The 14,526-nt window shown below is 36.7% G+C and overlaps 2 protein-coding genes and 1 long non-coding RNA gene across 4 annotated transcripts; all 3 read right to left on the bottom strand.

Annotated features, from left to right (window-relative positions):
* Positions 1 to 133: 133 nt before the first annotated feature.
* On the bottom strand, positions 134 to 6,297 carry pcgf6 (polycomb group ring finger 6). 2 transcript variants are annotated; one of them, XM_023327091.1, is made up of 10 exons: positions 5,704 to 6,297; positions 5,470 to 5,594; positions 4,400 to 4,496; positions 4,240 to 4,295; positions 4,076 to 4,135; positions 3,859 to 3,973; positions 3,497 to 3,524; positions 2,536 to 2,634; positions 1,388 to 1,474; positions 134 to 838 (listed from the first exon to the last, which is right to left on the bottom strand). In XM_023327091.1, the coding sequence occupies exons 1-10, from the start codon at positions 5,745 to 5,747 to the stop codon at positions 788 to 790; spliced, it is 762 nt and encodes a 253-aa protein (XP_023182859.1). In that variant the 5' UTR covers positions 5,748 to 6,297; the 3' UTR covers positions 134 to 787. The 2 variants fall into 2 exon arrangements, with proteins under 2 accessions (XP_023182859.1, XP_005795294.1); XM_005795237.2 differs by having other exon boundaries at positions 5,495 to 5,594; positions 5,704 to 6,273.
* A 1,428-nt stretch (positions 6,298 to 7,725) lies between these two features.
* Positions 7,726 to 8,326, bottom strand: LOC111606758. Its single transcript, XR_002752233.1, has 3 exons — positions 8,177 to 8,326; positions 7,981 to 8,093; positions 7,726 to 7,908 (listed from the first exon to the last, which is right to left on the bottom strand). It is a non-coding gene; the product is annotated as an uncharacterized LOC111606758 (long non-coding RNA).
* A 1,455-nt stretch (positions 8,327 to 9,781) lies between these two features.
* On the bottom strand, positions 9,782 to 11,267 carry LOC111606504 (piggyBac transposable element-derived protein 3-like). Its single transcript, XM_023327100.1, has 2 exons — positions 10,929 to 11,267; positions 9,782 to 10,820 (listed from the first exon to the last, which is right to left on the bottom strand). The coding sequence occupies exons 1-2, from the start codon at positions 11,119 to 11,121 to the stop codon at positions 10,342 to 10,344; spliced, it is 672 nt and encodes a 223-aa protein (XP_023182868.1). The 5' UTR covers positions 11,122 to 11,267; the 3' UTR covers positions 9,782 to 10,341.
* Between the last annotated feature and the right edge of the window lie 3,259 nt (positions 11,268 to 14,526).

Here is a 14,526-nt window from a genome sequence, read left to right as displayed (position 1 = left end):
AGTGTATATTTAAGTCAATAAATCTAAACCCGCATTCAATCATTTAAAAAAAAAAACGTGTTTCACTTCTGAATTTATTTAAAAGATATATGGTGGGTTTATTTAAACTAATTTTAAATAAACATTGTTTCTTGTTTGAAGCAAACTGTTTTATTATCAAAGCAGTCAGTCAATAAATAAAAAGTAGATCACACATTGACCCAAAAACCACCAACACAGAGAAAATGAATAAACTAGACAGATGTTGCTTCTCTTCTCGTTTTATCAACAGCAGCAATTAAACTTGGTTGACTAAAAGCCTCCAAGAGAGAAACTGGCAACAGAAAAGTTAGTCTTGTTTCATTTACTGAGCAAATTATCTCAGTTATCAGGTGTTTTCCACATTTTTAAAGGCTTTCCTTAACATTTCAGGGTCAGACAGAAGTTTACTTCCACTCATCATCAACATAAACGCAAACATAAAAAGGTTTTCTCTTATTCACATCAAGTCACAATCAAACATACAGCTTCAAAAATATACAGAGCCTTCTCAAATATTGATTAAATATTGGTAAAGGCACAGATGGATGCGTGCGTTCGACTTGACTGCTTCATTTGATCCAGAACCGGTTTGGAGGTCCGATCTGTTGGAACATCGTCTCCAAGATTCAACCAAAGTCCAAGAAAAAAGGAAAAATACTCAAGCTTGTCGCTGCAGGTTGTTAATCGTCCTCAGTGGATTTAGAAAAGAGGTGAATCTGAGCCGTTGATCCGGTGAAACTGTGAAGACTCGGGTCAAGTTTCCTGCTCAAGTCTGGCAGGGGAGGACCAAACCGAAGTGAAGCACCAGCAGACCGTCCTGCAAAGGAAATGCAACAACAAGTCTTAACTTAAAGCTGCAGTTTGTAACTTTTATAAAAAATAAAATCTGTCACCAGTTTGTAATGAAACGGATAACCTGTGGGGAAAAATAAAATAAATAAATATTTTACAATTCCTCCCTGAGCTACTATTGCCGTCTGAAGAAATGCACCAAAAACAACCAATCAGAGCCAGGTGGAGGGGCTTAGCGCTGTCAATCAATCTTGTATACACGCTGATAAATGAGTTAACGGCGGAGAGACGACTTACGTTTATCTGCTGTCATTAGTGGCTATGCTAACTAGCCTTAGCAGCTTGGAATAGGAAAAGGGGATGAGCAGCGCCACACAGAGGGTTATTGACAGCACTCAGACCCTCCTCCTGGAATCTGATTGGTTGTTTCTACTTAGCACTGGGAGCTCGAACTTTTCACAGATTATCTGTCTCATAAGATACAGTCATGACATAGTGACTGTAAAAAATATGTTTGATAAAAGTTGCATACAGCAGCATGTTCCTATGTTACTGTGTGTGTGTGTGTTTTTACCTGTAGTGCTTCATTACCCACAAACTTCTTAATGTCTTTCAGTGACTGGTGATGATCTAGGAGGTGATCTCCACAAACCAGATCCACCTGCAGGGGGAAACAGAAACTGTTCACATCAGAAAATCTCAATTATTCAAAAATGTTTTTAGGCTAAGCATTTTGACTTAAAAATAAAACACATCTGATTTCAATGGATTTTTTTCTCACTTTCATAAAAAATAAAAGAAATTTTAAATGATAGGAAATGTTTTCAAAAAGTAGCTTTTATCATCCCTTTAAAGAAGAGTTGTACAATGGAGTATTTGACCCAGGCTACAAAAATGTTTAATTATGAGAATATAGTCATAATATATCAGCAGAATAAAGACGCAATTTTACCAAAAGAACGTTTTAAAATTACAAGAAAAAAGCTTCTAAATTTATGAGGTTATCTGATGTGAGCAGCTCAGTTTGTGTTGTTCTTTTAAAATACAGTTAAAGTCCTGCTTCTGGTGATAATTTGATGGTCAAGTATTAAAAGATGAATTATTTCTTCATCTGCAAAATGGAAACCAAAGTAAAACTTCAAGAGATGCTGAACATTCCTCTTTCATGTTGGGAGTTTTCATAAAATTGCTACTTTGTTCTAATATCACATCTTTTTCCTGGTAATATTAAAACTTTATTCTTGTATTATTTCCAGTTTGTTGTAAGACTGTATCCTTGTAATATCATGACTTTATTCTTGTATTTGTAATATACAATATATATAATATGTATGTGTATAATATATATATTTTGCTCTGTAATAATGAGTGAAATGCAGATTGTGCACCTAATTTCTGGAATAAATCCATTTTCAGGCAATATGGACTTAAAGTTTTATCAGAATATTTTGTGGTATTATTATGATAATGGTAAAAGTGACAATAAGAACCATTTATCATTTATTTTTCAAGTAAACCTATGATTCTGACTGCATGACACAGCAATTATAGTCCCACAAACACAAATAATGCTCTTGAAAAGCATACCAGTCTGTAATATGGTTTTCTAGGACAATAGTGACATAAAGACGTTTGATTTTTTATCACCAAACTGCTTAATTCTCCCTCTGAAAATGATCTGTATTAAAACTAGCATGGGGGAAATCTAAACTGCAGGCTGACCTGACACTTGGGGCTGAGCTCCATCTTCCTCCGGATGAACAGCTCCACGTGTCGGATGGTGGCTTCGCCCGACACGCAGATGTACGGCCTTTCTAGAGGCTGAAACAACGGCAGAGAGGATCGACTTTAACTTAAAGATATACAAGATAAAGATGTCAACTTTAACAGTGAAAAGTGTATTTGAATGACTAAAATATAAATTTTCTCAATTTTAAAGTAACACTTCATGTATGTGAAATGTATTTGCTAATCTTAAATGAGCCTTTTTTCCATTTGAATCAAAGGCTACTGTAATCTTCAGAAGAACCACTAGGAGGAGCCAAAGACTTGTGAGCATCAACACTTCCCCTTATTTTTACAAGTTTTCCATAAAAAGAAACTAAAAAAAACTTAATTAATCTCAACAAGGTGTTGATAATGTCTTCAAATAAAGGAAATCCAATTTTTTTTATAGTTTGTCAAACAGGAAATTCTCAAAAGGACAGAAAAACTTGAACAAAAATTTTTAAAAAGCTAATGAATGAGACGCAGAAGCGTTCAACATCAGAGGATACAAAAAGTTATAACGTCATATTAGGATAATTGTAGATAGAAAAAGAAAGGAAGAGTAAATTTCCACCAAAATATTTTTCTGGAGAAAAACATGGACATTTCTGAGAATGAAAAGTTGAAAATGAACAACTTTTATAACTCAGAAGCGTCCATGTTTCTTCTAGAAAATGTTTTAGATTAATCTCAAAATTTCTAAGTTTCTTCAGTTTACTTTGTAAACTGAAATTGTCTGCGTATTTTGGTGGAAATTCTCTCCTTTTTCCCCTCCTATGTGTAATGGAGAGTTAAGAAGCTGACAGTGAGATAAAATTAACCCTTTAGGACTTCTAGCGTTACATTTACTGTTATAATGCACTAATAATATTTGTTTGTGTTATGAACATTTGCTATAAAGATCTTATACCTTTACCTTAAAGTCAGAGATCCCATTTTCAGCCCTGAAAACAAAACAGTCAAGAGAAATATGACTTTGATGCCGTACATTAACAAGAGAACACACAAGTAACTATAACATACATTTATTCATTTATTTTTGAAACTTTACTGAATAAAAATTTGCCTTTAAATTCAGAAGCCCATCTACAAAAATTAAGGTACCCAGCTTCCTCTCAAAGTCTTAAAACATTATTGTTATATTTACTGGTCTCTTTAAATTGTCTTTAGGTGTGCCAAAATACAAACAAAAACTATGCAATATGGAGAATGATTGCTCCAAAGTACCAGACTTAAAATGCTTAAATAATTTCTATGCCACATAATATGGAAATGTACCCAACAAACTCCAGGAGCAGATAAATATTCAGCTCAGGGGGGATGGTGAACACGGCTCTGTGAAAGTTATCTTTCCTTTTCTTCAGCACAATGGGACCTTGAGGTGAAACAGACACTGCAAAGATCAAACCACACGTCACATACAGTCAGCAATAAAGTGGCACACTTCATCTATGTGAAATTTGATTATAAATCCAGAGAGGCTGGATGTCGTCACCTGGTTTTGGCATGGCGAGCCCCCTCTCTTTGTAGAAATTACACATTTTTTCTCTTTCAACTGTTAAAAAAACAACATAAAATGCTCACAAAAAACTCAAACCACCACACCAGAAGCTCAGATGAACACACATTTGGTTTTAGTGTCTTCTCAAACATTCTTACGTTCTTCCAGGAAAGGAACCATTTTATATACAATGTCCTGAAGCTGTCTGTCTGGCCTGCAAAACATAAAGTAATTAACTCCCAGTCGGCTGCATACCAAACAGAAACACAGGGAGAGTAATTAGTTAGCAACTGCTGCTGCTGGAGGAAAAAAACTCACCTGATGTTGTAAAGAGGCTGCGTCTCGTGCACAACGATGCTGCATGTTGGACATCTGTTGCTGGAGAAGAAGTGCTTCACGATGCAGCTTTTGCAAACTTGAAGAAAAAGCAGAAGAAAACTAGTTCTAAGACGTTTTCTATTTTACCGTTTGAGTGAGAGCCTTGAACTTATTCAAGATTTACCTGAACATGAGCAGATAGAGAAATGAGAGAGCCTTGCAAGCAGAGATGCTTGAGGTAAAGATATGTTTATGTTGCTTTGAAGATATTGGAAGTTCATATCCTCCAAATTTTTTGCCAACAAGTCTACTTTCAAGCAGTCATCGTTTAAGTACAATATTAATGTATTATACTGCTTGTTGAGCTTAAATACAGAAAGAATTTCACTCAAAAACTGTTGCACGACTCAAAAATCATCTCAACATTTTGTAAAAATCACACAATCAATGCCCATTGTAAAGATAAATGAACAAGTTTGACCTGTTTTAAAATTTCTTCTGCATTGAGATGTGGCTAATTCATAAATATTATGGCTACAGTGCTAAAACCTAAAGCCAAAATATGCCAAAGGTGGGAATTAGTTAGATTCAAGGTTGAGATCCCCGTTTCTAAGATAAAAAAAACTCTTAATAAATATGTAGAAGTTATAATATTTTTATTAAAGCATGAGTCAGTGCAAGAGTTATGTAGTAGCTGGTGATTGATCAAAATCACAGATAATTTGCCCACCAGGCCCCAACAATGTGAACTAGTTGTAATGTGGTTCAATTGAAAATAAAAGCGCTCAAATCATCTTTTATTGAACTTCCACGAATCAATCTCAGTGGAGAATAATCTAGTCCAGGTTTTAAGGGTCTATGTATTGTAGTTTTTAAATTAGAGCTGATTAAACTCGGTTAAGGTAGTTAAAAATTAGGAGTAATTGTAATTTAGCCATTTTCCCGAAGCTAACTTCGGGTTTCTATTATTTCTATGCACAAATTTTTGTTTTTTTTAATAGTCTCACTCATTTCCAATAAGCAAATTTGTATGTTGTAAATAGCTTTAATGTGAAATAATCGAGGCTGACCCTCCCTCCGTAGTTTTGTGCTCACATGTGTGCAGGCACTCTGTGATCGTGGTGGCATCGATGAAGAAGCCGCAGCAAACAGTACAGCGGATGTAAGGATAAAACTGAGTGAGAGGAAGCTTGGTCTGTGGAAAACAAAAACGTGAATTTGTTTAAAATCACACAAAGCAACAGCAGAAAACTATTAAACATAAAACACATCCGATTTAAAGAAAACGTTAGTGTTTTACGCACTTCGTCGTCAGTGTCGCTGCCTGTAACGTTGGTGGTTCCGTCATGACTTCTTCGACCAACTGACATCCTCGACGGCTGTGAACCGCACTACAATACTTTCTCTAGTCTCTTTTACTTGTTAGTAAATTGATAAACAAGTTTGCCCTTTAATTCTGCTTGTGTTAAAATGTGGAACCCTTCTATCCTTAAACTTTTCGTCATGTAAACAACACAGCACTAGTCGGCTAGCGTTAGCCTCCGCACCGTGAATCGCAGAACAAAACAATAACACGCGCCTAACTGTATGCTAATATTAACAATTTCTTAGCGCAGACAAAAGCGTCATTCGATTTATATTTCCACAAACTTATATTTTAACGCGCTACAAAATAAAAATGACACAATTTAAATACTTTTCTGCTACACTATCTTTCGTCCAACTGAATTTCCCTCGCGCTTAGTTTGCAGCCTGGATAACGTCACCGCTTCCGGTATGGTTTTTTCGAAATAAAAGCGTTACTAGGAGTGACAGAGCTCCCTAATAGATCGTTATTATATAAATAGCTTCATCAGCCAAATATAAACGAACAGCCAATTTCAGTTTAATGGTTATTTGCAATAAATTGATTACTCATCTTTTATGCTCCCATTTCCTTTTGTTATTTTAGCATGTTGAAGCTCTGCTTAGATTCTATCAAACACTGAAATATGTAAAATTCTTGCTATTTTGATTTCAGTTTTATGTATGCATCTAATAAATGTCTACATATCAGTCAGAGGCAGTGTAATGCATAACATTTTTAATTTATCACGATAAAATTATTCACAAAGAAAAATCAACACAAATTTTAAAATGACATTTAAAAGAACGATTATATTGATTGTTTTTTGTAGGTGTTTTTTCTTACAAAAGTCAGCTTTGTATTTACAGAGTACCATACAACATTGAATATACTGATAATTAGGTTTAAGGTGTGCATCCCACCAACAGGACATCAACTTAAAGAATCTGTTTACCTCTTAATGGTTGAAAACAATTTTTTAGTTCAGCAAAAGCAATTATTTTTTGTTGAGAATAAATTGATTCTATCCCTCCCTTTTTTTTTTTGAGGTATCACAAATCCAAGATTTGAGAAATACATCAAAAAATTTTATTATCACTGACACAATCCAGGTTTTACTGATAATACACACTGTAAAAAAAAACGGCCTCATTTTACGGTAAAAAACTGGCAGCTGAGTTGCCAGAAGTTTACCGTCTTTATACGGTAAAAGTCTGGCAACCAAAACTGCCAGTTTTTTACCGTATTTCTAAAATACGGTAAAATTCTGGCAACCAAAGCTGCCAGTTTTTTACCGTATTTCTAAAATACGGTAAAATTCTGGCAACCACAGCTGCCAGTTTTTTACCGTATTTGCTAAATGCAGGATTTTACCGTATTTTTGAAATACGGTAAAATTCTGGCAACCACAGCTGCCAGTTTGTTACCGTATTTTGTAAATGCAGGATTTTACCGTAATTTTAATATACGGTAAAATTCTGGCAACCACAGCTGCCAGTTTTTCACCGTATTTTGTACATGCAGGATTTTACCGTATTATTAATATACGGTAAAATACCGTACTTCCTAAAATATTTTAAAAAAAATAAAATGTGGTTTTGCCGTAGTAAATACGGTCATGCTGACTGAGGCATAATATCTACATGAGTGAAAAACACATCCAGACTGTATGATATATTGACATTTTATTGTAAACCCTCCCCCCCAAAAAAAACTTATGGTAAATTACTGGTCTCTGTTCCTACCAGAATTTTACCATACAAATTATAGTACAACAACCAAGGAAGTGTAACTTGTCAAGCATTTCTATACAGAAAGTTATAAAGAAAATAATTTCTAATTAAACAAATATACAGATTACGAGTAATCCACTTAAAGAAACAATTTCTATTTAAAAAGTCAAGTTAAAAAAAGAACTGATTCTATTTTATGTCCAGTTTCCTCACGGTATTACTGAGATCTGGAAAACAAAAACAAAACAAACAGTATGTGTCCACATAAGAGATAACATATTGTAGAAGACAAAATGGTGATAAAAGGATTCTTGTTCTGGGTTGAGAGTCACAAGTCGCTGAGATCAGACGTTGCTCAGGATGGTTGTAGTCTTCCCAGTCACAGGTTGAAATTGAGACTCGCATGTTGTCAATCGGGTGTTTCCTCTCTGCTGGAAAACAAAAAGAAAAAGTTAGAAAGATGCACTACATGAACATCTTATTCGCTTAAATGTTTGTTTCACCTTTGTTGACTTGCATATGGACACAGGTACTTCAACCAGGTGGTGTGATCATTTCTGACTGAAAATTCAGTAGTTAAACCTTTGTTTGTTGTCAACAGGTGTGATCCTCTGGTCTGCAACCAGACAAAATACACAAACAAAAAACAAATAAAAACAAATATAACTGTTTTAGGCAATTTATGAAATAGATACTCACCATTTATCTGAGTCTCATGAAGGCCAATAGGTTGTCTTCAACCATTTATGTAAGTTACATTTCCTGCAAGCTAGCAGAAACAAAGCTGTAAATGTGAACACTTTTCATACAGGCAAACAAATTGATACAGCTGAGACAATTTATGCTAGGTTAGTTTTTCTCAGTCACTTTTGGTGCATTTCTCGAGTCATTGTTGGCATTTACAAAACAGTAAGCGCATTTCTCAAAACAATTTGTAGAAACAGGAAAAATAGCATTTGTTTGCTTTCAAAATCCTTAGTTCAGCTCTTAAAATCCTGTCTGTTAACATATCAGTGACTCAAAATAATAAGTTATAGTCTCTCTATGTACAGATAAGACAGTCAAATCGATTAGTCATGAGAAGAGACTACAAAAGGATCATTTACGCCAGTGTTTCTCAACCCTGGTCCTCAACGCCCCCCTGCTCTGCATGTTTTAGATGTGCCTCTACTCCAGAACAGCTGATTCAAATGATTGGATGACAATCAAGTACTGCAGAAGCTTGTTAATCATCCAGAGATACAATTCAGGTGTGTGGCAGAAGGGAAATACCTAAACCTGCAGGACAGGGTGACGCTGAAGACCAGGATTGAGAAACACTGATTTACGCTTTTGCTATAATTTATTCATGGACCATGCCATGGTGATTCAGAAAGAAAAAGACAGAAATGCAGAGAACAAAAAAAGTAGAAAAGGAGCCACAGGACAATCTCCTCAAGGAAAACTGTACAGTGCTGTAGAAATTACATTACATTTTAATTTCCATAGTCACTTTGTTCCTTAACTCCACTGAGGAATCTTTTTTCCTCAGTGGGGTTAAGGAATGAACAGTAGGGTGGGAGGACCTCCATCAGCATCATGTTGTGGGTCTCAGCCATGTCCTGATGTTGGACTGATGGAAACTGGCAGATGTCCTCAGCCTCTTCTGACTCTTCTTCTGCTTTCCTCCCAACTATTTCCTCCTCAGCCTCACTCCTCTTCTTCTCTCTGGCTGTTCACTCTGCCCAGATACTTGTTCATCAGTTCTCAGACATGTAACATTGTGTTGTGTTCTGACTATATAGAGCATAATGTTGCCAACTGATGGTTCACAAGATGCACCTCCAATCTGTTTCAGAAAACTGGTTGATCGTTGGTTGAGCTAATGGTTCATACACTGACCTGTTAGAGAAACTCAGGACTCACTTGGGAGCAATTTACCAATTCAGGACAGATTTAGAAAATAATAGAATATAAATTAATTAATATATGATTCACATTATGACAACTTTAAGACTTATGCATGTTAAGACTTACACAATGAACTGATGCTATTTTGGAAGTTGAGAATTCAACACAGACACGTTGTTGTCCTGTTGTCCTCATTTTCTGTATACACCCTTTATCCTCCGGGTCAAAATGACCCGTCTTCAATAAACCCCCAATATAAGCAGCTTAATTGAATTTTAAACACCAAATTCTATCTTGTATATTGTCACTCACCACAAAATGTGTGAATACTTGACTTTTCCCTCTCCACTTGAATTTCTATAGCTTAAGAAAAAAAATGTGCAAAATGAGTTTCGAATGCATTTTTATTCATCACAGTGACTAATTTTCTTTTACTTTTCTCCAGTGAACAAGAGGATGTACAATACAAAAATATGAAAAATAACATAACCCATTCAACTAATTGGCACATGTAGGGCAGTATGCAAGTGCACAGCCTTTGCAGATATATTTCTTACACCTGCAGCACACAGTATGTGTTTTACAGTCTGAGGGCAGAACTGACATCTCTTCCTCTTACTTGGCTTAGCTGAGGAAGTGGCTGTGGTAGATGGATCCTCAGGTTGATCAGGAGCTGCTGCACTCTGAATAGCTTTCACAACTGCTGCTGAGGCTTCTGTGTGGGGGACATGCTTCCTTCTTTCAATGAGTGGAGTTACAAGTGCCTTTCCTAGCTGCTCCAGGAACACCCTCTTCTTGTTGTGCTTATGAGACATCCAGGTTGGGTTGATCTCTATCCAAATCACAAAGGCATTGTAGGAGGACACATCAATGATGTTGTGGAAGATGACCAGGGGCCAGCGGGCAGTCATTCTTCTGCAGCTATATGCTCCAATCACCTTATCTAGGTTGTCCACACCTCCTTTGTTTCGGTTTTATTCCAGGATGATGATTGGCTTCCTGTCCTCACGGTCACTAATGTCGCCGTCTTTGTGCAGTGTGCTCAGAAGAACTACATTCTTGTTTTTCTTTGGGAGGTAGGAAACTAGAGTGGTGGTGGGTGTGAAGGCAAACTTTGAGGAGAAGACCTCTCTCTCCTTTGACCCAAGCAGTGCAGGTGGGAGCTCAGGCTTGTTCTTTTGAACTGTACCAACCATGGTGATCTTCCTCTTCAGGAGCTGCTGTCCGAGTTCATAAGAGTTGAAGAAATTGTCACATGTCACATTGTGACCCCTCAGTCCCTCTGTCACATCAAGCACAACTCGCAACCCCTGGTTCTTCTCTGGGCATCCACTGGTTGACTTCCCAGTATAGACTTGCATTTTCCAAGCATAGCTTGATTCAGAAGCCACCCATGACTTGATCCCATATTTTGCTGGCTTGCTGGGCATATACTGCCGGAAAGGACAACAACCTTTGGACAAAAGACATTAGCATCAGTGATTAGTATCAGTGTCACAGAAAACAGTCAAAGAAATCAATAGTGAAAATCACTTTTATTACAAATATGAAAACAGATTACCTCTAAATGGAACCAGTTGCTCATCCACTGTTACATCAGGCTCTGGATTGTAGAGGTAGGGCAACCGCTCCACCCACTTGTCCCATACCTCTCTTATGGCTGCAAGTTTGTCTGTCATACGTCTTGCTGGTCTTGATTCACGGTCATCAAATCGCATCAGTCTTGAGTAGGTGTGAAAGAGTTTGACTGGCATTGTGGCTCGGAAAATTGGCCTTCCACTCTCTGCTCACTTCTGCTACTGATTGATCTGAGACACAACTAAAACTTTGTAACATTTTATGGTTTGTAAATAACTCTGTGACCTTGATTTCAACTCCATTTGCCTCACGGGTCATTTTGACCTGAAGACCATCTTTGTACCTTTTTTTGTACAGCTTACATGGAAATGAGAATAAAAGCAACACTGAACTTTTTCTATTGTCTGGGCCAATCTAGGAAAAGTCTTAAAATCTCAAGTTAAAAAAATTACATTTAGGGGATTGTTTGGGGGGGGGGGGGTTTAACACAGTGGCGGGTCATTTTGACCCGAGGACAACAGGAGGGTTAACATATTTTGATCAAGACGATAAAAGCAAATTACAATTATAAAAGCATAGAAGTGTACATAACCAGCTACATGATGTACAAAAGCAAAACTTGCAAAACTACTTTTTTTGATGTGCAGAAGTGACACAGTAATTTGAAGATTGAACAGGTAGTTTTAAGAATTTCAATTCTGTTCTGAGAGATGCACCCAAACTGAGAAAAGCTGTAAAATATTAATATTTAAATTCTCTTATCTTCAAATCCTTCAACTGTCATGGACCCAGTGACTTTAGTGCAAGTATTTTGGGTGTGAGAGTCAAGAGGTCAAAGGAAAATATTAAATAATATCTCTGATGCCAAGCTTTATACTTCTAAGTATTACCAAAGTATTGAAACAAAAGCTAACATGTTCTTCAGAGATTTAACTTGCATGCATGAACATTTCACACTCAAAGTAATTCAAATTAATTATTGAACCAAACTTGGAAAAAGTTGCTTCTGCCATTAACAATAACTTTAAGCACATGTAGTCTGAAGTAGACCAGAAATATAATCTATGCAGCCGTTCCTACAGAAACATTAATGGAAGTGTTGCATCTGTGAAGATTAAATGTTCCATATAGTAAAAATATCTAGCTGCAGTGCATGTACATAAACAGCATGGCTCAGAAACTACACATTTCTTTGTCAGTTGGTTAAAGTTAGCTAACTTCAGTTGAAACCGTGAAAGGGACTCACCTGTGATGTGTTGCCCTTCTCCTCCTGAACGTGCAAAAATAGCAGAAATTTGATTTCAAAGACAGTAGCAGCATCTTGACAAGGACCAGGCCTACTGGGCTCTCAGCACCCTAGTTAGCAACCTTAGTTAGCACAGTGACTTTACTGTGTTGAGTTCAGGACACCACTACAGGAACAGAGTTAAAAGAATCTTGCTGCTGATGCTGAAGGATCAAGCAGCAATGCAAACTAGATAATTATTTGTTTACATGACAAATAACAGTCTCCATTTACTGTAAACCCTACTATTTATCACAATTACAAAATGAAAAACTCTCTAGACCAGGGGTCCCCAAACTACGGCCTGCGTCATTTGGTCTGGCAATGCCGGATCTGGCCCGCCTCCTCATACCAGAGAGCATTCAGTGTATTTTTTCATATATTGTATTTTCTGGTTTGTGGATTTCTCTTCAACCACCAGGGGGCTCTTGAGCAGATGTTAAACTAACTTTCCCTCAAATATATACTAGTCAGTCCCAGTCACCGTTTCACTCACGGTTTTTTCCATTTCCATTCTGGGTAAAAATCTATCTAAAAGCGACCGCGAATGTGTCGTAGTCAGCAACCCCCCCCCCCCCCCCCCCCCCCCCCCGTCGACAGTTTCAAAGACAGAACAGCCCCCCCCCCCCCCCCCCCGCCGACAATAAGTTTCTAAGGTATCTTTCTCCAAAAACTAAGACCGGCCCCCGAGCAGAGAAAGGAACAGCTATGTGGCCCTCGCAGGAAAAAGTTTGGGGACCCCTGCTCTAGACTATTCTCTACTAATAGCACAATATTCAAAACCAAGTGTGGGATTTGTGAAACTTCAATGATGGGTGACTTTACAACTTGTATGATTTTGGATAACACTAGAATTGTTCTTTATTGAAGTTTCACAAATCAGATAAAGGTTTTACAAATCCCACACTTGGTTTTAAATATTCTGATATGAGTTGAGAATAATCTAGTCCAGATTTGAAGAGTCTAGGTGTTGTAGTTTTTTAGCTAGAGTAAATTAAAGATGCTGATTGCAGTGAAAAATTAGGTGGAATTGCCCTTTAGCCATTTCCCAAATTGGAAGCAGCAATTGGAAACCAACTTCAGCTTCATTCAAGCAAGAGGGGCTAACATACAGTTCTCTTAATGTTAATGATCAAATGCTCTCATAAATGATGGTGGCGTTGGCTGTAGGAGTTTGCTTTGCAATCGGTGGATCGCCAGATCGATGCCTGGTCTACTGCTGAGATTTCAGTTTGGTGTATTAAAGGCATTATTAAAAAAGAAACCAAAATATCACACCAGCATTCTGTTCTTTGTAAAAAATTATTTTGCAGTCTTGTTTACGCTTTTACATTGTAGATCTAAACATCAGCAAAATTTGTAATTTTGGCTGATTGCTACTGTTAAGTTTAGGGTAATTAACTGCTGGCAATATTACAATTTTTTAAGAACTTTACAATTACTTATATTTTTACACTATATTTCTGTATTTTCTACATTCGTGACTGTCACAATTATTTAGGATATATGTTTATTCAGTTATGATAATGCCATGTATTTTCTACGGCAGTATAATGCTGTGAATATTCTGGTCAGTAACTGCTGGCATTTTACAATTTTTTACCGTAAATTTACTGACTTTCTTTGCAGTTTCGACTTACGGTTGTTCCATGTAATTTCTACGGTAATGCAATGTTTTTGGATACGACGGTCAAAAACTGTTGGTTTTTTACAGTTTTGTACCGTAAATTTACTGACTTTTTTTACAGTGCAGACAATTTAGTTACAACTTTAAAAAATCACATGGGGACGAGCTTAAGCCCATCATGAATGTGATATTAATTTATTTATTTTGAGCTTCTTTTTCCCAGAGTAGCTTTCTTAACAGAGCTCATATTCTTTGTTATTTTTGATATAATAGGCTGGTTAGTTTGTAATTGCCATGTTTTGTAAATTAAAAAAAAAACCAGTGTGGATTTTCTTCATATTTAAGAGAACCTGTGGAAACCTTAATTTCAGTTTTGAGAGAACATGGATCAAAACAGAGTTCTGATTCTTTCTGTGTTGGTGTATAGTGGGCTTAATCCCCCCATCCCCGCTTTTTCCCAAGTCTTCATTTGATTAAAGTCTTGTTAATTAAAAAAAAGAGAAAAAAAGACACCATTTTCACAAGGTGGGGAGTCTATGGGGAGCATTTGACATGAAAACATTTCTCTGAGGCAGAACTGGAGGAAGAAATTATCAACTTCACTACAAAACATCATCCGGGAACATTCACAACTTGATAGCACAATTTCTAACTGATCCAAACCGTTTT

This window comes from Xiphophorus maculatus, chromosome 22, assembly GCF_002775205.1.
Source record: "Xiphophorus maculatus strain JP 163 A chromosome 22, X_maculatus-5.0-male, whole genome shotgun sequence".
Lineage (NCBI taxonomy): Eukaryota > Metazoa > Chordata > Actinopteri > Cyprinodontiformes > Poeciliidae > Xiphophorus > Xiphophorus maculatus.
This window is presented reverse-complemented; position numbering and strand designations above follow the sequence as displayed.

Coding starts and splice junctions, on each gene's coding strand:
- LOC111606504 (XM_023327100.1), bottom strand. CDS start 11,121: ATGCCAGTCAAACTCTTTCACACCTACTCAAGACTGATGCGATTTGAT. Junction 10,821..10,928: donor GCAACTGGTTCCATTTAGAG/GTAATCTGTTTT, acceptor TTTTGTCCAAAG/GTTGTTGTCCTTTCCGGCAG.
- pcgf6 (XM_023327091.1), bottom strand. CDS start 5,747: ATGACGGAACCACCAACGTTACAGGCAGCGACACTGACGACGAA. Junction 5,595..5,703: donor GCAGCGACACTGACGACGAA/GTGCGTAAAACA, acceptor TGTTTTCCACAG/ACCAAGCTTCCTCTCACTCA. Junction 839..1,387: donor TGGGTAATGAAGCACTACAG/GTAAAAACACAC, acceptor TTTCCTTTGCAG/GACGGTCTGCTGGTGCTTCA.